Genomic DNA, 26,447 nt, shown 5'->3' on the forward strand with positions numbered 1-26,447 from the left:
CCTTTTCCACCAGGCAGTTTCGAGCCACTCTCCCCCACTTTTACAAAGCAGTTGTAGTCTTTAAGGTGATTTGATTAATTAGGAGCTGTCAGGATTGTAGGAGGCTCTAGTCAGAAATAATTTAACTTCCTGTAGCTGTATTTCTGAAAGTAGAGGAGGAGGGAGTAAGTGGAAGGTGTCTCCTGCTCTTGCACCAGGAGTAATCTATGGGTTAGGCTTTGTTGTTACTGCTATAAGTGTCTCTTCAGCTTCTAATTTCCAAGAACTGAATAGAGAGAAGTTCACAGAATCATAGAATATATTTGGTTGGAAGAGGCCTCCAGTCTCACCTAGTCCAACCTCTGATCCTGTGCTGCAAGGTCAACACCAAACCATGACCCTAAGCACCAGATCCGCAGGATCCTGGAAGACCTCCAGGGATGGTCACTGCAGCACTGCCCTGGGCAGCCTCTTCCAATGTCTGAGAACCCAGTGAAGAAATTTCCTGAGATCCAGCCTGAACCTACCCCGGTGCAGCTTGGAATCATTTCCTCTGGTCCTGTCACTCGTCATCAAGGAGCAGAGGCTGCCCCCTTCTCACTCCAACCCCCCTGCAGGGAGCTGAGTCATCTTAGTGGCTCCTTACAGCAGGAGCTGGTCCTCACTTCCCTTTCTGCTGCTGAACACTTGTGTGGATGTATGGCTGCAGAGTGTGGGCTGAAGGAGGACAGAGGCCTGAGCTGGAAAGGCTGTGGTGCAGCTGGTCACTAGGTGTGATCTGCAGCTGTTCTCAGGCATGTATCACCCCAGCTTCTGGCCTGTCCCCCCCAGCTTCTCCCAGGTAACCAACACGGGTGAGCACCACTGGCTGCAGCAGTGTCTCCCTGGGAAGGGTGGCTTCAGGAGAAGATGAGCTTGGATCTGTGCCACCACTGTCCCCAGCTCCCCTTCAGTGCTGTCAGGGCTGTGCAGAGATGCTGAGAAATGCGGAGACCTTGGCTCTGGATTCTTCTGATGAGAGGCAGAGGGGAGAGGAGAGAAAACATCTCACAGCCTCGGGCACTGGATTGTCCCTGCTGCCTCTTGCACATTGTTGGTGATCCCAGCAGGGTCTGGGGGAAATCAGCTTTGTTAGTTCATGTGATTGCAGTTTTGTCTTCCTGGAAGCCTTTCTTCAAACAATGAAGGATTCAGGACTGTTTTTCAGGGTCTGGCAGAGGGAGGTGGTCATTGGTGAAAGTCAGTGCAGTGTAAAGCAGGAGATGGATCCAAGGGTGAGGGGCTCCAGTGGGTGTCCACTGAAGGTGAGTGAACGTTGACAGCAAGTTTGTAAATACAAGCAAGGACAGGCTGCTGGGGCTGCCTCCGGAGAACAGCAGCAGCAAAGCCCAGCTCCAGCTCCCGGTGCTGGCCCTGCCGTGCCGGGTGCTGGCCCTGCCGTGCCGGGTACTGGCCATGTTGCACCGGTGCTGGCCCTGCCATGCCAGTGCTGGCCTGGCCTCTTTCATCTGTAACCAGAAAATTGAACCTGGGCAGCTTCAGTGCTCAGTGCTGAGTTAGCCATAAATCAGAGAATCATGGAGTCAAAGAATGGTTTGGGTTGGAAGGGAGCTCCAAAGCTCATCCAGTCCAACCCCCTGCACTCAGCAGGGACATCCTCCACTAGATCAGGTTGCTCAGAGCCCTCTCCAGCCTCACCTTGAATATCTCCAGGGATGGGATCCCAACCACCTCCCTGGGCAACCTGTTGCAGTGTTCCAGCAGCCTCCTGGTGCAGAACTTGTTCCTCACATCCAATCTCAATCTGCTCTGCTCTAGTCTGAAGCCATTGCCCCTGGTCCTGTCCCTGCAGGCCTTTGGGGACAGTCTCTCTGCAGCCTTCTTGTAAGCCCCTTCAGGTACTGGAAGGTTGTTCTAAGGTCTCCCTGGAGCCTTTTCTTCTCCAGGTTGAATATCCCCAGCTCCCTCAGCCTGTCCCCATGGCAGAGGTGCTCCAACCCCTGATAATTTCTATGGTCTCCTCTGGACCTTCTCCATCAGGTCCAGGTCCTTCCTGCATTGAGGGCTCCAGAGCTGGATGTAGTACTCCAGGTGAGGTCTTAGCAGAGCAAAAAGGCAGAATCACCTCTCTGGACCTGCTGGCAATGCTGTTTTGGATGCAGCCCAGGCTACTGCTGGCCTTCTGTGCTGCAGGCTCACACTGCCTGCTCCTGTCCAGCTTCTTGTCCATCAGCACCCCCAAGTCTTTTTCCACAGGGCTCTTGGGCCTCCCTCTGGTGGGCATCAGCCTTGGGGCTTACGACTGTTCCTTTCCCCTGGCCTTGAAATTCCTGAGTCTGGGAAAGGTTTACCTCTGCTGCAGTTCTTTCTGGTTAGAGTTCTTGACAAGGGCTGGCTCAGGGGCTGGCAGTGGAAGCAGGGCATGAAGGTGAGGCTGGAGGGAGCACAGCAGTGATCAGAGATTCAGTGCCTGTGTAGGACACCAGACACTTGAGAGGGAGCTGGGGGTGCTGCTGTGCAACATCTGCATGGGCTGGGCTTGGCATGGCATGGCAGCCCCAGCTGTGCACAGCTCAGGGCTCTTGCTTAGCTTCAGTTTCCAGAAGCTCTTGGATGAGGAGACATGGAAATAGTTGAGAGCAGACACCTGTCTTTGCTTTGTCCTCAGCAGGTTATGGGGTTGGATTTGGGTGCTGCTGCTCCTTGCCCACCAAAGAGTCTTCAGTTGTGCTTGCCCCAGTGAGTGCAGGGCAGGGCTGGGGCCATCTGAAGGTTTGACTTTTTGTGTCTGTCATGTGAGCGTGGAGGATCCAGCACAGACTGAAGTGATAGAATCACAGAGTTGTTTTGGTGGGAAAAGACCTCTAGGATTGAGTCCAACACTGCCATGGCCACCAAACCATGGCCCCAGGTGCCATGGCCACATGGTTCTGGAACACCTCCAGGGATGGGCACTCCACCACCTCCCTGGGCAGCCTGTGCCGATCCCTGACCACTCTGGCTGCAAAGAAATTTTTCCTCCTCTCCAACCTAACCCTCCCCTGGCACAATTTCAGGCCGTTTCCTCCCCTTCTATTACCCGAGACTAGGGAGAAGATTTTTTAGAGGTTCAGGGAAAACCTTTTGATTAGTTTTTAGTTTAGCTTTGGGGTATTTTGCACATCAAGATCTACAGTTCCTTTGATGCAATTTTTGACCAAATGGTTTTCTTCTGCTTCCAGGAGTTTTGCTAAGAATTTAAACAAACTGTGCCAATACTTGCTGTGCAAAATAGATTTTTTTTTTTTTTTTATTCTTCTCTCTGACTTCAGACACTGGTAGCTGAAGCAGATGGCATCATGGTTTTCCACTTGAGCCTTGTCTTTTGGGTAACTACTCTGTGTTGGCAAGGGAGGTGCTGGGTAAGGTCATGGCCCAGCACTGTGGAGTGCTTCAGCAGTTGTGCAAGAGGAGATCATCAGGAGCAGAGTGGATGTAATGGGGCTGATGTGTGGGGTGTCAGTAGCTTTTCACTGCTGTGCTGAAGGGTTCTCAAGTGCTTGACCAGGATGCTAGGGAGGTCACTGTGCTTTCCCTCATGTCAACCAAACCAGCAGCCCCTTACTGGAAATGTTGGGTGCTCAGCACTGGGTGCTGTGCTGACAGGCCAGGCCCAGCTACACTAAATCTCTACAGTGTTCAATAGAAACCTTTGTACCCTTTCCCTTTCTCCTCCCCAAGGTCTGTCATTGAGAGCCCTGTGCGGTCCTCTTGTGTGTTGCCTGATCCTGGTGTCCTGCCTGTTGTCTGTAGCTGGTTGCTGTGGGGCAGGATGAGCTCTGGGGCTGCAGTGAGGCTCTCCCCATGAGCTCCCCCAGCCAGCCAAGCTCTGCAGTGAGGCTGTGAAGGCAATGAGTCCCTCTGGGTGTCCTGGGGCAGGAGTAGGTAGGGTGAGAGGGTGGTGTTGGACTATGGTGTGGTAGGAGGTTTTGTGATGAGGTGAAGGTGCTGATGCTGCCCTGGCACAGTGAAAGGAATCCACCAGGGCCTGGTTTTGCAGGAGCAAGGGAAATGCATCAGCTGAGCAACTGGCAGAGCAGGTGGGAGGGGAGAGACCTACAAATCCTCAGGGGAGATGTGAAACCTTTGGTAAAGACTTGTTGAATATTGTGAGACTTGGTAGCCTGTGGTGCTTCCTGGCTTGTTCCTGGTCCTGCAGAAGATGCCAGGAGACTCTGCCCTGATCCCTGCCAAACTGGCTTAGTCCTGCTTTCTAGAGCATGCTCTGAAAGGCATTCCTGCAGTGCTGCCCTTTTGGTGAGGGAGCTGACAGCAGTTCAAGGGAAGTTCAAGGATGAGCTCCCAGGTGAGGGTACCTCATAGTCCTTTCCTTCTCCAAACACAGTAAATGCAGCTGCAGGAACTGTCCCAGCCTCTGAGGCTGCTGGTGCTTGGGGAAGGAATGTTCAGGTCCCTCACTGTAAATGACTCTCTTGAATTGATGTTCCTGAGCAGTGTGTGGGTGAGGCTCCATCTGCCTGACAGAAGTCATCAGCAGAGCTTTGCCTTGGGTGTGCCTCAGTGACAGCACAGAGCAACCCCCAGGCTGTGAGCAGAGCATTTGGATGTATCCTGAGAGACTGATTTCTGTTTTGTCCCTGTCCTCTGATTTCAGAGATCAGCAGATGGGTCGAGTCCAGAAGATGGAGATGGTAAGAGACTGGAGTTAAGGCTGAGCCCCCTCAGGCCCTGTCTGCAGGATTTGCTGCTGACTCCCTAATTGCTCTTTCCTGCAGAATCTGATCGAGAGGATGGCAGCTACTGCCCACCTGTGAAACGGGAGAGAACCTCATCCCTCACCCAATTCCCTCCTTCCCAGTCAGGTAAACCTTGCTGTGCTGTTAGAGATGAAAGCTGAGTTTTCTTCCTACCCTTTTTGCTTCTCCAGTCGTGTCAGCAGGCTGCTGTCTGCTGACTTTTCGGTTGAGACCACCCAGCCCCATGCCTGGGCTGCTTCTGTGGGCTGTGAGCAGATACAGTGATGCCCAGAGGTGAGACCTCTCCTGCAGTGCTGGGGCCAGCTCTGGGACCCCCAACACAAGAGAGACATGGAACTGCTGGAGAGGGTCTCTCAGAGGAGACCACAAAGATGAGCAGAGGGCTGGAGAACCTCTTCTGTGGGGACAGGCTGAGTGAGTTGGGGCTGTTCAGCCTGGAGAAGAGAAGGCTCCAGGGAGATCTTAGAGCAGCCTTTCAGTACCTGAAGGGGTTCCAGGAGAGCTGGGGAGGGACTGGTCAGAAGGGGCTGTAAGGATGATTCTATAGAAACAAAGGATCTGCATTTCAGTATCTGCAGGCAGGCTGGGGAGGGACTGTTCAGAAGGGGCTGTGGGGAAAGGCCAAGGGGCAATGGTTTGAACCTGGAGCAGGGCAGGTGTAAACTGGACATCAGGAGAAAGTTCTGCAGAGTGAGGGTGAGGAGACACTGGAACAGGTTGCCCAGGGAGGTGGTTGAGGTCCTATCCCTGGAGGCATTCAAGGTCAACCTTGCTGTGGCCCTGGGCAGCCTGCTCTGGTTGGAGCTGTCCCTGCTGCCTGCAGGGGGGTTGCACAAGGTGCCCTTGGAGGGTTCCTTCCCACCCCATGCGTTCTGTGACTCTGAGCTGATGGATATGATTTTAAAACATCTCCAGTCTGTAACTTTAGCTGTATTTGTAGTTTGTGTTCCATCTTACACTATTGAAGTGAGGAATTTACAAGAAATCTTTTGGATTTGGTGTGAGCAGGTTGGTTGGTACCAACTTTACCTCTTCCCAGTCTCTGGTTGTGCTAAAGTTGTTCTGGTCCTTCCCTTTTCTCTCCTTTTAAAGTGGGGAGGATTCAGTAGTGGTCAGCTGGGCTCTCCCCTGGCCATGCTCAGCCTCTTGTGTTTGCCAAGGCAACAACTGCTGAGGGGATCAGGGGTAGGAAAAGAAGTGTTTGCAACAGCAGCAGTCTCTGAACCTGGGGCCTTCTCTCCTCACAGCCAGGATGAAGCTTTTGGCTTTAAGAATTCTTTTAGTTCAATTGTCAGTGCTTGGGGCACATTTGGAGATGTCACAACTCTGTTTCCATCATTTTGGTTGAAATAAAAAGAAACTGGAAATGAGAATACTTGGGCAGGGTGACTGAGCAGTGAGAACCTGGCTGTACTGCTTGGAATTGTAAGGCAGTGGTGACCATGGGATGCAGAATGTATTTTATGGGCCCAGTGTTCTCAGTTCATGCTGCTAGTGCTGGGCAGGGGAAGAATCTCAGCTTCCTCAGATCTGACCTTCCTGGTGAGCAGCTTAGGGGGGTTCTGGTATCATAGAATCATTAAAGGTGGAAAAGACTTTTTAGGCTCATGGAGTCCAACTGTAACCCAACTACCATGACCACTAAACCATGTCCTGAAGCACCACATCTACAGCTTCTTGAACACCTCCAGGAATGGGGACTCCATCACCTCCCTGGGCAGCCTCTTCCAATATCTGAGCACTCTGGCAACAAAGAAATTTTTCCTCCTCTCCAACCTGACCCTCCCCTGGCACAATTCCAGGCCATTTCTTCTCCTATCACCTGATCCTAGGGAGCAGAGTCCAACCCCCACCTCACTGCAGCCTCCCCTCAGGGAGCTGGAGAGAGCAATGAGGTCTCCCTCAGTCTCCTCCACACTGAACATCCCCAGCTCCCTCAGTCTCTCCTCATACAATGCCCTCCTAACCCTTCAACTCATTCTTCGGTACCAGGGTGGTGAGACTCTGGCACAGGCTGCCCAGGGAGGCTGTGGCTGCCTCCTCCCTGGAGGTGTTCAAGGACAGGCTGGATGAGGCCTTGAGCAGCTGAGTCTGGTTGAGAGGTTGCATGGGAGTTGCATGGGAGTGGCATTGGAGTTGCTGTAGATGGTCTCTGAGGTCCCTTCCAACCTGAGCCATTCTAGGATTCCCCTGGTTCAGGAGACACCAAGGGGCTTTTCTGAGCAGTCACCTGTGCACATCTGTGGCTGTGACAGGTTTAGTTCAGAAGAAAGAAAATCTGAAAGAAGCAAAACAAACGACTGGAAAAACAAATCTTTCACTTTGCAGCCTCAGGATGTCCAGGAGCAGAGTTTGTCATTAGCAATAACCCAGCTCTGTTCTTCCTTGCCTGCAGTAACCAAGAACAACGTCTTCATGCCCTCCAGCTTCTGTGAACCCTCTGCAGGCAACTCTGACTCAGAGCCAGGTGAGCTTCCTCCCTTCTCTGCTGCTTCTCAGCAACTCCTCTCAGGCTGGTGTGGTCCAAAGCACTCTGATACTCCAGAAGTGAAGCCCTGGCTGGGAGGATGGAAGTTGGGATGGCTATGATCTCAGCTGGTGGAAGTGGGCATGGCTCTGATCTCAGCTGGTGGAAGTGGGCATGGCTCTGATCTCAGCTGGTGGAAGTGGGCAGGGCTCTGATCTCAGCTGGTGGAAGTGGGCAGGGCTCTGATCTCAGCTGGTGGAAGTGGGCAGGGCTCTGATCTCAGCTGGTGGAAGTGGGCAGGGCTCTGATCTCAGCTGGTGGAAGTGGGCAGGGCTCTGATCTCAGCTGGTGGAAGTGGGCAGGGCTCTGATCTCAGCTGGTGGAAGTGGGCAGGGCTCTGATCTCAGCTGGTGGAAGTGGGCAGGGCTCTGATCTCCCAGCTGCTCTCTTGCTCACTTCATTGCTTGATTTCCTGCTTGCTAGAGGTGATTAAAATAACAAACCTCCAAATTCTTAAATGCTTTGGGAGTGGTGGTAAGACAGCAACAAAACTCTATGCCCAGCTCTTGATCTCAAGGAAAGCTTGCAGGTGCCTGCTCTGGAGGCTGGCTTTTTGATGCTGAAAATCAAATTAACCCAAATCTCTGATCATGGCACAGGGGTTGGAACTAGATGATCCTTGAGGTCCCTTCCAACCCTAACAACTCTATGATTCTGGGATTCAGCCATGGCCTGTGAGTGAGAGCCCTGTGCTGGCAGGACCACTTGTGGTGTTGATCCTACAGTTTGGTTGGAGAACCTCTGGGGAGTGGCTGGGAGAGTTGGGGCTGTTCAGCCTGGAGAGAAGAAGGCTCCAAGGAGACCTTAGAACAACCTTCCAGTACCTGAAGGGGTTCCAGGAGAGCTGGGGAGGGACTTTGGACAAGGGCTGGGAGTACCAGGATGAGGGAAGAGGGCTTTGAGCTGGGAGAGGGGAGATTGAGAGTGGAGATGAGGAAGAAATTGTTGAGAGTGAGGGTGGGGAGAGACTGGCACAGGTTGCCCAGGGAGGTTGTGGCTGTCCCCTCCCTGGAGGTGTTCAAGGCCAGGCTGGATGAGGCCTTGAGCAAGCTGGGCTGGTGGGAGGTGTCCCTGCCCATGGCAGAGGGTTGGAACTGGATGATCCTGAAGGTCCCTTCCAACCCAACCCATCCCATCCCATGATGATTACACTTCAGTGGCATGAGGAAAGCTCCGTGCAGTAGGATGGGGAGGTGCTGAGCTGTTGTCTTCTGAGCTCAGCCACTGAGCCCCCAAAAGGCAGCATCTGACAGCTGCACCTTGTGGGTTCTGAAGAGCTCATTCTGTCAGAGCTGTGATCTATCACAGATGTTAGGGGTTGGAAGGGACCTTTGAAGGTCATCAAGTCCAACCCCCTGCCAGAGCAGGACCACAGGATCCAGCACAGGTACCACAGGAACACATCCAGACAGGGCTGGAATCCAGAGAAGGAGACTCCACAACCTCTCTGGGCAGCCTGCTCCAGGGCTCCATGACCCTCACAGTGCAGAAGTTCCTCCTCCTGTTGCGGTGGAACCTCCTGTGCTGCAGTTTCCATCCACTGCCCCTTGGCCTATGGATATTTTCTGGACATTTTGGTATTTTATCTAAAAGCCTTACCTGGAGTGAGGGATATTTTTACCTTCATACTATCAAAGTACAAACTAAAAGCTAATAGAATGTCCAGGAGCTGGGATTGAGCAATTAAGGTTAACTTCATTTATGGTAATTAGCAGCTGAGTGCTTGTTAGCATCTGCCATGATCAGTCACCCTCTGAATGCCCTTTGCTCAGCTCATCCCCACTCAAACCCTCTGACCTCCATTCAGCCTCTGCCTAAGTCCTTCACAGAAGGACTCCATCTCCTTTCTCAGAATGCTCTGGTTTGTGGTTCCCCTGAAAAAAAAACTTTGGATTTTATTGTTTTATTTTAGTTTCAATTATCTTAATATTCTTTTTACTTATATGTTTTTATTTTATTCTTTTATTTTAACAATTAATTTATTTTTATTATTGTTGATTATTTAAAATTTTAATTTATTTTTCTTATTATTGTTTATGCAAATGTTAATGTCTATTTTATTATTTATTTTTAATATTTTTATTTTTAATTTTTCCTTTTTATTTTTATTAATTTTATTTAGTTTTAATAATTTTAAAAATTTATTTTCAATGTCTTTTTTAATTTTGTATTTTATTTTTTTATCTTTCATTTTAGTTTAATTTTTTTTAATGTTTTTAATTTTTTTACTGTTATTTTATTTTTTTAAGTGCTTTTTTTGAACTCCCTTGCCCCAAGCTGTGTTTGTGTCTTTGGGTGGCTGCTCTGATGTGTGAGCACTCAGGCTGCTTTTGGAAGAGATGGGATTTGTTCTTTGGCCATCTTAGGACTTTGGGTATTTATACAATCTCTGTGTGGTTACCCTGTGGGCAGTGAGGAGCTGCTGCTGGCTGTGTGTGAGGTGCTGCAGCTGTCTGCTCCTCATTCTGCATTTTGCTCCTAGAGGAGAAGAGCAGCGGATTCCGGCTGAAGCCACCGATCCTTATCCATGGGCAGGCCCCCAGTGCAGGTGAGCACAAAGCAAGCAGCTGGAGGACAGAGAGATGCTGCAGAGGGTCCAGGGGAGGCCACAAAGATGACCAGAGGGCTGGAGAACCTCCCCTGTGGGGACAGCCTGGGAGGGTTGGGGCTGTTCAGCCTGGAGAAGAGAAGGCTCCAGAGAGACCTCACAGCAGCCTTCCAGTACCTGAAGGAGCTCCAGGAGAGCTGGGGAGGGACTTTTGACTTTTGAGGGGCAGTGGCTTTGAGCTGGGAGAGGGGAGAGTGAGAGTGGAGAGGAGAGACACTGGAACAGGTTGCCCAGGGAGGTTGTGGCTCCCTCTCCCTGGAGGTGTTCAAGGCCAGGCTGGATGAGGCCTTGAGCAACCTGGGCTGGTGGGAGGGGGTTGAAACTGGGCAATCTTTAAGGTCTCTCCCAACCCATTCTATCACTTATTGAGGAGTTTCTCAGATGGAGCTGGCAGGTGGCCATGCCTGTGATGATGCAGAAGAAATCCCTTATTCCCCAGAGTGCTGAGCCCTTACCCTCTGTGTGATGTGTGCAGGCACCTCAGATCTCAGCTTGGGTCAGGCAGACATTGCTTAAGTGTCTCTCTCAGCTCTCTCTGCTTTGAGTTCTTAAATCCTGGGCTACAAGGACTCAGTTCCTTTGCTAGCAAAGCAGAGCAAAGGGAGTGCTCCAGGAGGGCGCTGAACAGGAGCCAGCAGTCCAGGGGAGCTCAGCCTGGGCCCAGTCTACAGCAAAGTCTTACCTTGCTCACTGCCCTTTCCCTGCTTGCTGATGCAGACCTGGCCAGAATGGGGGAGACCTTAATGTCTCCCAATTAATTCCAGCTCCTTAGAAGGCTGAGGATAAACCCAGCACACAGTGTTTGGTCATGGAGGTTGTGATTTGGGTTTGTTGGTTGGGTTTTAGAGAGAGAGCAAGAAGCCTTTGTTTCGTTTGCAGCAAGAGCAGTAAACATAAAACCACAAGAAGATGATTTTGAACTGCCAGGGATGTTTGGACCTCTAGGATTGAGTCCAACACTGCCATGGCCACCAAACCATGGCCACATGGTTCTGGAACACCTCCAGGGATGGGGACTCCACCCACCTCCCTGGGCAGCCTGTGCCAATCCCTGACCACTCTGGCTGCAAAGAAATTTTTCCTCCTCTCCAACCAGACCCTCCCCTGGCACAATTTCAGGCCATTTCCTCTCCTTCTATCACCTGATCCTAGGGAGCAGAGCCCAACCCCCACCTCCCTGCAGCCTCCTCTCAGGGAGCTGTAGAGAGCAATGAGGTCTCCCTCAGCCTCCTCTTCTCCAGTCTGGACACCCCCAGCTCCCTCAGCCCTGTGATCAGCTGAGTGCTCACAGTAACTTGTGGATCACAGCACCTTGTTGGATCAAGAGCTCATCTGTGTTCAGTGGAGAAAATGGAACCTTCTGGGATTGCCTGAACCTTCTGAGCTTGATGTTAAGATTGTTGGGGGAGGAGGGAGGAGTTTATTAGCTTAAGTTAGTTGACTGTGAATCAAGAGTAGAATTAAGGAGAGGAGACCAAAAGGTAGTTCAGTGATAGAACCCCTGGGATGATTACTCCATAAATAGGTTTGGGTGTATGAAGAATTAAAGGAAACAAATTGTGTCCCTCTGTCAGGAGATGTCTTACTTGGAAGGAGCAGAAAAGCCTTTGACTGTAGTTGAATGCTGTCAGTGCATAAATAGGATTGCCAGGAGGTTGTTCATTTCTCTCCCACTTGGACTTATTTCTGAGTCAGTCCCAGCCCCTTCCTTCTTTGCTGTCCTGGCTGAGGCAGATTTGTCTTAAGGACTCCTCTAAGGCTGGGAGGTTCTCTTCTCTCTCAGGGCCTAATTCTGTTTTGAGCCTGAGCAAGGGATGGGGAAAAAATGTGCTGAAGCTTTTTAAATGCCTGGTTTTCCATTGCATGCTCTGTTGGAAGCTGCTGAGCTCAAATGAAGCTGCATTTTTAGAACTTGAAAGCTTTCTAGCTCTTGAACCAGCTTTGTCCTTGCAGGTCTGCCTAGCCAGAAGCCGAAGGAGCAGCAGCGGAGTGTGCTACGCCCGGCGGTGTTACAGGCCCCCCAGCCCAAAGCCTTCTCACAGATGGGTAAATGAAGCTTCTGCTCTGCAGGGTGCTGCAGGGGAGAGCAGGAGCACAGCAGCTGTTCAGTGCAGCAGTTTGCTTTTGCTCAGCATCTGCTGTTCTCTTTTCTGAGTTTCTCTTTTCAGTGTGCAGTGTCTGTGTGCCACAGGGACTCCACATGCAGCACTTCAGGCTGTGTCAGACTCTGCCAGGCCTCTGGCTCTGCTGTAGTCCATGCTTGGGTTTTGCAATGCAAAGGCTTTCAAGGGTGTGGATTAGCAGTCTCTCAAGTGGCAGCACTGACCATGGTGTAACACCCCAGTGCTGATCACTGGACAGCAGTGGGAGGCTTCAGCCAGCTGCACAGTGATGCCAAATGCTTGAAGCACAGGGAGGTGCCTCTAGGCTTGGGGACCATTTTGGAGCTGCAGTTCTAATTCTCAGCTCTATTCATGGATGTTACGGACTCTGTGTGCTTGTGGACTCTGTGTGCTTATGGACTGTGACAGAGCTCAGAGGAACAGGCATGGCTGCAAACTGGAAGTTAAAGCACAGAAACTCATCAAGATGTCTGTCTCCCCTAAACAGCTTCCCCTGCCTGGGGTGTTCAGTTGAGCTGAGCAGCTCCTGCAGGATCTGGCACAGAACCAAACATTTTCAGCTTGACTTCCTGGCCTGCCTGTTAGCACAGATTGAACTCTACAGAGGACTTAATATTGAAGTACAAATGTTCTGTGGGAGGTCAGTGCGTAAGTCACCAGGTCAGCCCAGAGAGGAGCTCTGTGGGCTGTGAGCAGTTTTAGAGTGGACTGGGCTGGTTGCTTGAAGTTATCCCTGCAGCCTGTGTCTAGGTTAAGTGATTAGTTCTATTTATTTCTGTATTTTGCTGATGGGACTTTCTGCATTTGGAATTTTAATCCTCCTAAGAGTTTTGAATTGTGGTTGTCATGTCTCTTGCAAAACACTGTGGGAACTCTGGAGATGATAACCCAGAGTTTGCTGTGGGAAACTTAGAGATAATACCTAGAGAACTGATGCCATTTCCCATTCCTTCTTGCAGTTCTCAGCAGTGGCACCAATGGTGTCAATATCCCACCAGACTCTGCAGCCACCTCAGAATCACTAAGCAATGCAGCACTGAAAAGTGCTGACTCTGAAGACAAGGTGAGTGGAGGAGGGCTGGAAGGACTCTCAACTGCCAGCATTCTCTGAAGGGTCTCTGTTCAGTGTCAGGAGGCAGTCTGAGCAGTCCCAGCCCCACTGTCCATCCATACTGCCAGCCCTCTGCAGATAGAGGAGGAGATTTTATACTTCCTGATATTTGCTCTATTAACCTTTACTAACTCAAGAACTGCAACAAACATTTACTGAGTCCAGTTAAGGGTGGGTTTTTTTTTTCCCTCACAAAATGTTTCAGTGTATGTCCTAAACCCATGCCAGTTATTTCTGCTTCAACCCATTTGGTATCTTCATCAAGAGATAAAGGTGGCCTTCAGCCTTCCAAGGCCTGAAGAGGCCTAAAAGAATGCTGGGGAGGGACTTTTGACAAGGGCTTGGAGTGATAGGAGGAGAGGGAATGGATTGAAGCTTGAGGAGGGAGGAATGAGAATGGAGATGAGGAAGAAATTGTTGAGAGTGAGGGTGGGGAGAGACTGGAACAGGTTGCCCAGGGAGGCTGTGGCTGCCTCCAGCCTGAAGGTGTTGAAGGCCAGGCTGGATGAGGCCTTGAGCAAGCTGGGCTGGTGGGAGGTGCCCCTGCCCATGGCAGGGGCTTGGAGCTGGATGAGCTTTGAGGTCCTTTCCAGCCCAAAACATTCTAGGATTCTGTGTTTTAAAAATGACTCAGTTGTGCTCTCATTGATTCCTTTTGATCCTGGCTCTATTTCTGGTCTTGCTCTCAAATCTCACTGCTGCTTGACTGATGCCCTTCTACTGCTGACACTGAATTCCTCTAGTTTGGGTGTCGTGGTTCAGTGGCTGATGGTCACAAGTGCTGCTTCTCCATCTGATCAGACTGCAGGAAGAAATGTATCTGCCTCCTGCAGCTTCATCTCTCACTCTGTGTGCAGGGAGTGAGTCAGAGGAAGGGAAAAGTTGTCTTCTCCTCCAGGGACTGTCACTGTATCTGGTGTTCTGCCAGGCCAGAGACCAGGAGGCATTTACTGAGTTCTTGTTCCCACCTGAAAAGGCTTTGGCTTTTAGCTGGGGGAGCTGAGCACTTTGCATGTGTGCAGTCTTCCTGCTCAGACTGCCTGGCCAAGAGTGATCCCTGCCCATGGGTGATGGGCTCTTGGTTTCTAACAGTGGAGTGTGGAGTGCTGCTGGGGGCACACATGCAGCTGAAGTGAGTGTGCTGCACAGAAAGAGGCTCAGCCAGGAGCTGACAGTGGGTAAAAACCCAGCAAATTAATTCCCTCCAGGAAGTGGTAGAGGGAGGGTGCAGGTAATGGACTGAAAAGCTTCAGCTGCATGCATTAGAAGTTTTTGATTTTTGTGTCCTGAAAGCAAAGTGCTGGAGTGGTTCTCTCCCTGTATGTGCAGGGAAGCATGGCCAGGCCTTGCCTTCCTGCAGCAACCAATGCATTGGCTTCCAGAGAGGATGCCTGAGGAGGGGATTTGGGGGTTGAGGAGATACTGACTGAGGAGGGGGTTTGAGGAGATGATGGCTGAGGAGGGGATTTAGGGGGTTCGAGGAGATGATGGTTGAGAAGGGGGTATGGGATTTGAGGTTGGTTTTTTGGATGGCTTCATTAGTCAGTACGTTGCCCTTTGATGCCACACTGAGAACAGCAGCAGCATTGTCAATGGTGCAAGACCTTGCAGCGGCTTATTGGAGATTCCAGGCTCAGCTCATTTTGCTGTCCAAGAGTCTAAGCAGAAAGGCTTCCAGTGTGAGAGGCTCAGTGTGAGGTTCAGTGAAAGGTTGCTGCCATAATTAGGGAGCAATAATTAAATTCACTGCAGGGATCAGCATGAAGTCTGTGCCAATAGGGAGACTCTCTGTATGTTTTTAATGTCCAAAAGTCTTCTTGACTTTGATGAAAGTCCAGAAGTAGTGACCTGGGAGGAAGCTTTCTGGTGGAAGGGAGCTCCTAGGTCTGAATGCTGAGGCTCACTGACAGCTAAGTGTTAAATGGGCTGAAGCTCCATACCTGAGGATTTGCCACTTCCCAAGGGCTATGGTGGTTCTTTGTTGTGTTGACACTTGCAGGCAGCTTGAGCTGCCTGAAGCTTTCTAGCACAGCTGTAAGTAACTGAAGTTCATGCAGCAGCTTTGTCAGACCCTGGGGGCTCTCTGCAGAAGGTTGGACAAGGGTGAATGGGGACTTGGGAATGACAAGTTCCACACTGGGAGCTGGATGTGCAGGTCTGTGGCACAGATCTGAGGTACCAGGGAGCTGCTTGTGAGGCAAATAGGTGGTGGTTTGCTGTTGCTTCTGAGCCTGGTTTGCCCTTCCTAGAGCAGAGTCATGGTCTTACCTTACTGGCATATTGCCATAGAATCATAGAATTGTTAGAGTTGGAAGGGACCTCAAGGATCCCCATGCCATGGCCAGGGACATCTCCCACTAGAGCCATGGCCAAACTGGAGAGAGCTGTACTGGTTGGGTGGAAAATTGGTTGCACCAATGAGCTTCAGGGCTAGCTGGTGGTAGGTTAAAGTCTGATGGGCAGATGGTTCCTACAGGTGTTCCCTCAGGGCTGATTTGGAGTCAGTGCTAGTTGATGTCTACAGGAACATTCTGGCAAGGTGGAGTGAGCCCTGTGAAGGTTGTGGATGCAGGAAACTGAGGGAAGGGGAAATGATGACTGTGTTGGACAGAGGGATCTCAGCAGGCTGAAGGAATGAGTGAAGAGAATCCAGCTGATGGTCAGCAAATGGCAAGTGCTGCAGCTGGAGTGACACCCTCTGTGTCACAAGGGCTGGAGAGTGAGGCTGGAAAGCTGTGCAGAAGAGGGCCTGGGGATCCTGGTGCTGCATGAGGGAGGGACACATAATCAGAGGGCTGGAGAACCTCTCCTACAAGGACACGCTGGGAGAGTTGGGGCTGTTCATCCTGGAGAAGAGAAGGCTCCAGGGAGACCTCAGAGCATCCTTCCAGTACCTGAAGGGGCTCCAGGAGAGCTGGGCAGGGGCTGTTGAGAAGGGCCTGTGGGGACAGGACAAGGGGCATTGGTTTGTAGCTGGAGCAGGGAAGATGTAGATTGGACATTAGGAAGAAGAGAAGCTATAGATGCCTCTTCCCTGGACAGAACTCTCATTTTCAATGCAGTCAAACACTGAACCAGGCCACCAGACTCTGCCACTGCCATCCTTGGGGTGTGCAGACTCAGCTGCACTAAGGGCTCAGGCAGCTTTGCATAATTCAGAAGCTGATGCTGCTCTGAGCACAGTTTGGACCAAATGATTGTTAGAGAGCCCCTTGAACTTGATGACCCTTGAGGTGTTTACCAGCCAAAACAATTCCCTGAGCCTGTGGTTTGACCTTCATATCCTAGGATCCATTCGAGATGCTCTGAGCAGCAGTAGGGCAGGATTTGCCTTGTGTCTGCTTGGCTGCTCCTTGGGAGTGGCTCTGTGCCTCAGAGTGCCATAACCTGGGGGTTTGTCTAAAGAAACTCATTTTCCCAGACTAAAGTTCCCAATTTCTTTTCTGCAGGCAGGAGAATGTCAGAAGAGAGAGCCCAGCAGTGCTTCAGATGATGACAGCTGTGAGAAGGCAGAGCTGAACACGCAGCAAGCTTTCGTGTTTGGGCAGAACTTGAGGGACAGAGTGAAGGTAAACTCCTGCTGGTTACCTTGGCTGGCAGTCTGTGGCTGCAAGTGAGGATGGGAAGCAGTAGAGCAAACCATTCCTTGGCATGGGCATCCCAGGCTGTTTGTGAGGTACTTTGAAGTCTCTGCATGGCAGAGGTAAAGTCTCCATGGATATATGGACAATAAATCACCCATGGTAGACAGCAAGTTCTGCATGGGACAGCAATGTACCCTTGTGGCCAAGGAGGCCAATGGCTTCTTGGGCTGCATTAGGAAGAGTGTGACCAGCAGGGCTAAGGAGGTTCTTCTCCCCCTCTGCTTCCCTGATGAGGCCACATGTGGAGTATTGTGGCCAATTTTGGCCTCTCCAGTTCAAGAGGGACAGGGATCTGCTGGAGAGAGGCCAGTGGAGGCTACCAGGATACTGAAGGGCCTGGAACATCTCTGATGGGGAAAGGCTAAGAGCCCTGGGGCTGCTTAGTCTGGAGAAGAGAAGGCTGAGAGGAGATCTGATCAATGTCTGTAAATATCTGCAGGGTGGGGGGCAGGAAGAGGCCAGGCTGGGCCAGGCTCTTTTCAGTGGTGTCCTGTGACAGGACAAGGGGCAATGGATACAAACTGGAACCCAGGAGGTTCCACCTCAACATGAGCAGAAAATTCTTTGGTGTGAGGGTGCTGGAGCTCTGGAGCAGGCTGCCCAGAGAGGTTGTGGAGTCTCCTTCTCTGGAGCCTTTCCAGACCTCCCTGGATGTGTTCCTGTGTGAGCTGCCCTGGGTGCCTCTGCTCTGGCAGGGGGTTGGACTGGGTGATCTCCAGAGGTCCCTTCCAGCCCCTACCATTCAGTGGTTCCATGATATGCAAAATTCAACTCTGTGAGCACAGCTTGGTTGGCTTTGCCAGGTAAGTAAAACTGATATTCCAGATGTAGTAAATCAAATAGTAACTGCTAAGTAGCAAGAGAAACTTCCAGAAATAAACAGACCTACTGCAGTCATAGGTGACTTGTGAAGCTCAGTGCTGTGTGATGTTTTCTCTTAGCTTTTGAGTCAGAATTCAGTTAAAATGCTCACAGCAAAAGTGAGAAAAGACAAATAGGACAGCCTGGGCTCAAGCCTCTGCAGGGAGTGGCTGAGCTGGGTTGTTGGTACCTCCTGTTGAAAACAAGCTTGTGCTGGGTCCCTGACAGAAGAAGATGAGACTGGGCCATTGGTTTAGTGTTTGTGGATAGAGCTCTGGGGAGGAATGAACTGCAAATGCTGCGGTCAGCAGGTGAAGCTCTCAGTATTTGCTTGTTCCTGCAGCTAGGAGACGAGAGCGACGACAGCAGCGACGTGCAGAGTGCTGGCCTGCCCCCTTCAGAGCTCCCCTCTGCTACAAACTATTTCCTACAGTACATCAGCTCCAGGTGAGGCTGCAGGGAGACCTGCAGGACAGTTTTCCTTACTTCAGATCCAAAATGGTTTGGGAATCTGCTCTTTGCTGGGTGCAGAGCTTGTACTGGGTCATTGGGAACCCAGGCTTCTGAAGGAGGAGGTGGCAAACTTCAGTTCTTCAGGTGTCCTCAATCATCTGGTCAAGGGAGATGCATTTGACAGCATTTACTTGACCACATCCTCACCAGAACTGCTTCAGAAAGCTCTCGTCTCACCTTTGTTAAAGTCTTCTCAGGAATGGTTGCAATCAGTTGGAGCTGCCAGTAGCATCCTGTAGAGCTCTGTGCTGTGTTGGTGGTGGTGAGTGGATTTCATGTGGCTAAAGGGCCTGTGTGAGTAAACAGAGACCTAACTGGGAGAGATCCTGAGTAGGCAGCAGCATCAGAAGACATTTGCTGTATGTGCAGTTGTGAAGTGAGGCAGCCAGGAGAAAACTGCTAATTGTGTCTGCAGAATTCTGAACTCACTGGAGGCTGAGGGGTTGGTATGGCCCTGTGAAAGTGTTAGCTCAGCAGTGGCCAGAAAAATCAGGGAGTGTTACAGAGAGGAGGAAACAGAAGAGGATTTCTTCCTGCAGAGCTGTAGGTTCAAGTCAGAGCTGGAGAAGCATGGGGAGAGCAGCAGAGCAGAGGGAGACTTCTGCTGCTGTAGGAACCTGAGCTGCAGGGCATCTGAGGCCACGAGGCAGCTGCAGGCAGAGCAGCAATGTGAGCCTGCCTGAACCTTGCATTCTGCACCTTGTTGTTCACCTCAAAGGAGGCACCAGGCAATTCTGCAGCCTTTCCGCCTTCTGATGCTAAGCTTCTAAGATGATGCCCTGGAGAGGTGGGGAACACCATGAAGAGGGAGTCTGTGGGTGCCTCTCCAGGGATGCTGTCAGATCCTTTAAATTGGATTTTGCAGAGAGTAGCTTCTGGTTTGTGGGCTTCACATCCTGGGATGGATGTTTGTGTGACATCTACTGCCATGATTTGCTGGAGCTCATTCTGGGAGGATTTATTCCTGGTAGGTAATGGCCAAAAGCTGCCTGGTTTGGGGTTTGCCTTGACAAAAATCAAGCATCTCTGGTTTGCAGCTGAGGTGGCAGAACCGGGTGGCAGGAGAAAAACTCCTCCCTCTGTGACATGGTGGCAGTACTTTAGAAGCTGTAAATTACCTTGGTGGATCATACTGAGTTCCCAGCTGGAGCTCAGAACTGTGCTATTCAATTCCCTTAGCAGGCAAAACCTCCTTCCTTTGAATACTTCCTCTTTGAATCTCCTTTTGCAGAAGCAGCAGCCCTGCTCGCACACCTGGAAGGTGGTTTTGGTTCTGCTTCAGTTGTGTAGTGCCCCCAGAAGTGTGCACTCCACATAGGCTCAATTCCAAGTGGTGTCCATCCTGCATGTTCACTTTGTATGTTGCTGTCTTGGGAAGGTCTGCCTGAAGGGAAGGCAGAGCCACGGTACTTGGGAGGTTTTTGAGTCCATTAAATAGTAAAACTCTTGTCCTCTCTAAATGGCTTTGAAAAGCTGTTCATGAAACTGCCACAGGGGAGGAGGATGTTGATTGTATAATGGAGATGAAGGCTGAGGTTTGGTTGGGAAACCTCCTGGGGAGGCTGTGGCATTGCAGCTAGGCCACCAAAAGGCCTCCTTTATCCCTGCTGCTTGTGCTTCAGCTGTCATGTTGCAAGTGGCTTTGCTCCAGTCCTTTGTGTCTGAGAAAGTCGACCTAGAAATGTGTTCAAGTCCATGCATGCTGCCCAGGGAGGCTGTGGGTGTCCCCTCCCTGGAGGTGTTCAAGGCCAGGTTGGTTGCCCTTGGGCAACCTGTGCTGGTGGGAGGTGTCCCTGCCCCTGGCAGGGGGCTGCAGTGGATGAGCTGTAACGTCCCTCCCAACCTGAGCCATCCTCTGTTGGAAGAGTGTTTAAAAAAGTGAGTTCTGGGGCTGGGACTGGATGGTTTTTAAGGTCCCTTCCAACCCAAAGCATTCCATGGTTGAGCAGCATTCAGCATTGCTTGGGATGGGGTTGGATGCCTGAAGGGAAGGTGTTTAGTGACAAACTCCTTTGCCATCCTTCTCAGAGAAGCCTCCCTCTAACCCCAGTAGCTGCTCCCACCTGAACTGGTTTGTGCCACCAGTGCTGAATCTCCAAAGCCAGTGGCACTCACTCTTTGTGCTGAATGTCACCAGAAGACAGCAGATGTTGTCCTGATTGCTGAAGCTTCTTCTGGTGTGACTTTTGTTTGTTTTTGTTTTCCAGTGTAGAGAACTCTACAAACAGTGCAGAAGCTTCTAGCAACAAGTTTGTGTTTGGGCAGAACATGAGTGAGCGAGTCCTAGTGAGTATCCACGGGGGGAGGGCTCCTGCACCTGTGAGCAGCTTGTGCTGCAGGTTCTCACCCAGCAGTCTGGAGCCCCCTTTGGTCTGCCCCTGCAGCAGGGTTTTCTTTCAGTGCTTTCCTTTGGAGATGACTCCTGGGAGTGCAGTGTGGGGTTCCCAGTGCTCTCCAGAGTTTTCCTGCCCTGCTGCTCTGAGGAGATGCCTTCTGCATAGGGCAGGTGGCTCTGGAGTCCAAGCACTGGGTGGCACAGCTCCTGCACTGGGTGGCACAGCTCCTATCTTTCAATGGCCTCCTTGTTAGAAGTGTTGGAGGGTGGTTGGTTTGCTGGCCTCCACCTTAGGAGTTCACTCACACAACTCCCCAGCCACGGGGTTCCAGGGCCAGCAGTGAAGCAGCTGCCTTGGTGCTAAGGACATTGTTTGGTGTGTGGCAGCCTGAGGTGTGAGCTCGGTGCCTCCCCATTCCCAGCCCTTGTCTTAGTGCTGTGCTGGCCCCAGAAGAGAAGCATTTCATGCTCTGCATTTCATGCCTGAGCAGGGAGCTCAGTCAAATGGGCACTGAGGTGAACTGTGGCTGAAATGGGTCTGTTTTGAACATAACTTCAGCATGAGGCTTGAAGTTTGGGTTCAGTTCAGGGGAGAATGATTGGAACTGGGTTGGAATGATTCCTCCTGGGAAAGCATCTTGGCCATGGGATCCTGCTCTTGCCCTGTGGTTTCTAAGCACCAGGGCTTCCCTCAGCCATTGCTCACTCCTGCTGTGCACAAGCAGTGTCTGCTTGCTCCTCCTCTTTACCTCCTCCTCTTTTTGCCTTAGAGTCCACCCAAATCAAACGAAGGTAGCGCAGAGAGTAATAAGGAGAATGCTGCTACAGAGTCTGGGTCTGAATCATCTTCTCAGGAAGCCACACCAGAGAAAGGTGAAAACCAAAATCAATCTCTTGGGGGTGGGAGTTAATCCTTGTTTGAACAATGGCATTTTTCAGCCTGCTGTGGCTTTATAATCAGGGTGGGGTTGTGTTGCTCTTCCTGGCTCCTGTAAGCAAAGGTACAGGCTGGGGGTGGGAGGTGAGGTGCTGTGGAGTCTCTTGAATTGTTGTCTTTACTACTCCACATGTCCAGATACCCCAGAGTGACCATGGCAGGCTGCTGGGAGTCCCTTCAGTAGAAAGCAAGCAGAAGGGGTTAACAGAGCAGCTGCTTGGACCTGCAGAGTGCAGAAATGTGGCAAACAGCCTTTCACCATTGCACCTGCAGGCACTGAGTGTCTGAGTCCCTGGGAGAGAGAGAGAGGCTGCACCAGATGTGTTATTTGCCTCAAGAACCATTTGCTGGGTTCTAGACTCAGGTCACTCTCCATATTGGGCAAGATTTTCTGGGAGCTCTGGAATTTCTCCAGCCAATTGTTTCTGCAAGCCAGAATAAAAGTGGAGAGTGGATGGTGCTGTGCATGTGTGGGTACCAGTGTGTAGTGCTGGTAGGAGCAGGACTGCTGGAGCACCTCCAGGTGTAGTGCCAATCACTGACCCCTCCTGGCCCCTGTGTCAGCTGTGCTCTGAAGACAAGCCTGGGAAGACAAGCTGGGATTCTGCTTGGAATTGCAGTCCTGTTTCTGATGTCAGTCTCTGTCTGCTCTGCTTCTGGTTCTCCAAGTTCTGGTGCACTGGTGTGGGGCTCAGTTTGGTGGCACTGGTGGGGGGACCCAAGTTGGTAGCCCTCGTGTGGGTCCCAGGTTGTTAACGCTGTGTGGGACCCAGTTTGGTGGCCCTGGTGTGGGGCCTTTATAAATCCTGAACCATTATATGCTGGTCATCCTCCAGCTTTGACCCTCTTGTTCAGCTAATAACATTTCAGAGTCCCTGGCAGAGTCAGCTGCAGCCTACACTAAAGCAACAGCCAGGAAGTGTTTGCTGGCCAAGGTGGAAGTGATCACTGGGGAGGAGGCTGAGAGCAATGTGCTACAGGTAAGGAGCTTGGAGGTGCTGGGGGTTCAGTGGCTGTCCAGTGAATTCCACCTGACTGCCTGCAGCTCTGCCATCCTCCCTCCCTCTAATGCACTTTCTTGTCTTTAAAGACCCAGAGTTTGCATTTTTAACTTTGGTCTCAGTTTCCTCTTAAATTGCCTGGGCCATCCAAACAAACATGAAGGATACTGTCCTGAAGCCATCCCAGAGAAGGTTAATTAATTGAAGAAAATTTAAATGACCTAAAGATTTCCAAGTTCTTTATTGTACTCCTTGGAGATTAATTGTTTGTCAAACCCAGGATGCCTCTCAGCCTGCAGCCTGGCTTCTTCTCTAGCAGAAACCACACAACAGCAGTCAGGGATTTGTCTTGAGGTACTGAGTTGAATCAGAGATGGTTTAGACTCAAACTCCTGATGTTAATTGTGATTTCTTTAACACTTCAGTCATCCATTCACATAAATATTTAATAACTTTCTCTCCTTGAAGATGTGAAGGGTCTTCATCTGCTTGGTGTGTCTATATTGGAATTTTCCTTTGCCCTCCTCTCTTATCTTCCAATCACAGTGGAGCCTTTTTCCCTTGATCTTTTGAGTGTCTCAGCACTTGGACTGCTTTATTTTTTTTTTTTTAAGGGTAGCTTTTGGTCCCTGCTGCTCTCTTCTGACACTGTCAGTGGCCAATGCATCCCAGCTGCACCTGTGCTTTATCCTGGAAAAGAGTAATCTACAACATTTGTCTTCTCAGAATTCTCTTCCCCAGACACAGATGGTTGCTCCTGAGCTCCCTGGTTTGGGAGGCAGAAGCTCCTGACTGCTTCGTGTAATCAAAACACTGAAGGGTTGTGTCCTGTTTCCTAACCCCTAGCTCCCAGCAGTTGTGTGCTCAGTAGGGGACTGGATGTGCTGTAACCTAACAGAACTCTTCCCTAACTTCTCTTGTCCTGTGAAGTTCAGTGGAGCTTGTGCAGGCAGAAGTGTGTTAGTGAGGCAGGTCTGAGGTATCCTGAGCTAGGGAGTGTGTGGTGGGGAGTGTCTTGGTTTAGAATGAGACAGATTTGTTCTTTTACCTCTTCCAAAAGGGGCAAAAGAAAAAAGCTCACATGAAGGATTGGGATAGGACTGGAAAGTTTAACTGGAAATGCTATTCACAACAACACAAAACAGTACAAAGCAGATAAAATACACAAAATCCATAGTCTGAGCTTAACACAGAACCCCATTAGTCAAAGCTTCACACAAACCTCATTTTAAACCAGGCCAACAAACCCAAGCCTTTATGCCCACCCCCACCCCAAGCCTCTCTGTCTTCCCATACCAAACATAGCAAACATTCAGCTTGGCAGCTCCAGGCCCCAATTAGGCAGCTCCAGGACTAATTGGCAGCATTGCCAAGGCTACCACCAGGCCTCCCCTGCAAGAGATAACAGCCTGGATGCCCTCCTGAGAGGGGAGAGGGAGGGAAAAAAGGAAGAGCAAGCAGGAGTGATTTGGTTTCTAGGGATGCAGGACTTATGGGAATGAAATACAGAAGATTACACTTTTCTGGTCCACCTCCTGCACCTCTCTAGCCCCTGGAGGTCTGTAACTTTGTGGTGTTTAAAGGCACCTCTACCCTCTGAACTACCACAGGGAGAATAAGAGGAAGAGAGGTAACAGAAATGGAACCAAATTCTGCACCTGTGGGGAGCTTGGGGGTGGTGCTTAGAAGTGTGAAACCTGAGTGGTAACAACAGAGGGATTAGAGAGGGGAAAATAAAGCAGAGGTGTTTGGCAGGGGTAAAAACCAGAGCTCTGATGGGAAGTGGAAGAGTCCTACACTAGAAAGCAGAGAGGCTGAGCCTGGCAGAGTGAGGAACCAGGAGGGCAGGAAGAACAGCTCTGGTTTGCTCCTGACTTTGGGTTGGTGATGAGCTAACGTCTTTGTTCATCCTTTCTTCCTCAGCACAGGAAGAAGTTTGCTTTCCTTTCTCTCTGCTGGGTCCTCTCAGCAACAGACACCAGCTTTGATGGTGCAGAGTGCCTCAGAGGCTTACAAAATGCTTTTAACTCCAAAGAGTTGCCTGACGTCAGGCCATGATGACTGTAACCAAGCCTGGCCACAAAAAGCTTCCTCTGGAGAACTTTGTACCTCGTCTAGAAGTTGTTCTTGCCTGATCTTGAGCACAGGCACTCTTTAGGAATGTAGAGCCTCTCTTCACAAAACCTTGTGAAAGCACACAGCATAGTTGGAGGAATTCCTTGCAGAGGAGAGGATGAACATTTGTTTTCCACAGCTCCAAATGGCTTAAAATTCCAGCAAGGAGTCTGACTGGTTTGTGAGGGAATGTGAACTAGATTTATGGCTTCAACCAGCCCCTGTGCTACAGAGAGATGTTTCTGTTACAGATTCAGTGCAAGCTGTTTGTGTTTGATAAGAACTCTCAGTCTTGGGTGGAAAGAGGCCGAGGACTCCTGCGGCTCAATGACATGGCCTCGACGGACGACGGAACACTACAGTCCCGCCTGGGTGAGAGGAGCCTGCCTGGCACCCTGCTCCTTCCCTCACACACCACAGCTTCTGTCTCAGATGCAGCCCCTCAGAAGCACCTGGGAGCTTTTCTCTTGCTTCACTTTATGACCTTTTCCTCCATGGATCTACTGTAACAAGTGTTCCAGTGACATTCCCCCCCATCAATCCAGCTGTGTTTACCAGCTGGAATATTTGACTGGACATTGATGGTAGCATTCTTCAGAGCTGGGCTCTCTGCTCTTTGGGACAGGGTGCCTGTGGTGAGGGAAGTCCCTGCATAGTGCAGGAATGGAGATTAGCCTGAGATTGTCAGCTCAGATCCAACCTCTGAACCTGGATGTATTAACATAAGGCTTTGGGCTAAGCATCTCTTAGCCAGGGCTGAAAACCTTTACCAGCCCATGTCCAAGTGAGCAGCACTTGTGACAAGATTCCTGCTTTAGGGACTTTCCCTTAATGTTTTTTGTTCAGAGGCCTAAACATTCACACCCTAAAAAGCCATCTTGGCTGTCTTGAGCTTCCTGTTGTGTCTTTTCCCACCTAACTGATCTTGTTTGTTTGGCTTTAGTGATGAGGACTCAGGGGAGCCTCAGGCTAATCTTAAATACCAAGCTGTGGGCTCAGATGCAGATTGACAAAGCCAGTGAGAAGAGCATCAGGATCACTGCCATGGACACAGAGGACCAGGGAGTTAAAGTTTTCCTCATATCAGTGAGTACTGGAGTTTGTTTACACCTTAAACTTTCTTCCTCAAATCAGGGCTTGCTTAAACTGCACTTTAGGTTCCATTCCCCCATTCTTTGCTTTCTACCTCCTTGCCACAAACCCCTCCTTGGCAGGCTTGGATTGGCTGAGAGAGTCCTAAAACCACAGAATCATGGAATGGTTTGGGTTAGAAGGGACCTTAAAGATCATCTAAAGCCTTACTGCTTGTAAAGAAGTGCCACATAAAAGCCTGCCCTGGGAAGCCAGGTGGTACCCAAGCATTGATCCCATGGGATCTATTCCACACCTACTGAGACTTAATGTGGTGCAAATCATTTTTGCTCTCAGGGTAATGGACATTCAGAGATCTCTGTGTGATGGCTTAGCCAAAATGAGACCTCCAAGGCCCAGGGAAGCTGTCACTGCCTGTCTGCAGCATGGGTGGGTGTGGAGGTGCTCACTGGAGGTGAAACACTCGGTGTCTCTCAGAGCATTGTGGTAGTAGTTGGGTAGCACATTTAACTTGGATGTTCTTTTCATACAGACAGTTCCAAGTAGCAGCAGGACAGGGGAAGTGATTTCTGTGCTCCCTCGATGAGGGACCAGCAATCCCAGTTAGGATTACTGAAACACCTGGGAGGTCAGCAAGACAGCAGGGTCATGGTGTTCTGTCTGCTAAGAGCACTCATTGAGGTCTGAGCACATTCCTCTGACTTACACTGATGCTACACAAGGAATTGCCAAGGAGTGAAGTGTATGGATCAGAACTGAAGAGAATAGCAGCAGGTCACCTTCCCCCAGAACATTGGCTTGGTAGGGCTGGGAGTGACAGGACAAGGGACAAAGGCTTTGAGCT

General features: G+C 50.6%; 1 protein-coding gene across 1 annotated transcript in view; it reads left to right on the forward strand.

Annotated features, from left to right (window-relative positions):
* The window catches only part of RANBP3 (RAN binding protein 3), a 47,497-nt gene that overhangs the window by 18,129 nt on the left and 2,921 nt on the right, over positions 1–26,447 (forward strand). The window contains exons 4-16 of the mRNA XM_054396035.1: positions 4,634–4,670; positions 4,755–4,841; positions 7,132–7,203; positions 9,746–9,811; positions 11,825–11,917; positions 12,954–13,057; positions 16,555–16,674; positions 17,954–18,057; positions 20,331–20,409; positions 21,229–21,331; positions 22,251–22,375; positions 24,763–24,883; positions 25,455–25,597. Of these exons, the coding sequence (XP_054252010.1) occupies positions 4,634–4,670; positions 4,755–4,841; positions 7,132–7,203; positions 9,746–9,811; positions 11,825–11,917; positions 12,954–13,057; positions 16,555–16,674; positions 17,954–18,057; positions 20,331–20,409; positions 21,229–21,331; positions 22,251–22,375; positions 24,763–24,883; positions 25,455–25,597 (1,254 nt within the window). The remainder of the gene's footprint in view (positions 1–4,633; positions 4,671–4,754; positions 4,842–7,131; positions 7,204–9,745; positions 9,812–11,824; positions 11,918–12,953; positions 13,058–16,554; positions 16,675–17,953; positions 18,058–20,330; positions 20,410–21,228; positions 21,332–22,250; positions 22,376–24,762; positions 24,884–25,454; positions 25,598–26,447) is intronic.

The sequence above is a fragment of the Indicator indicator genome, chromosome 36 (genome assembly GCF_027791375.1).
Source record: "Indicator indicator isolate 239-I01 chromosome 36, UM_Iind_1.1, whole genome shotgun sequence".
NCBI lineage: Eukaryota > Metazoa > Chordata > Aves > Piciformes > Indicatoridae > Indicator > Indicator indicator.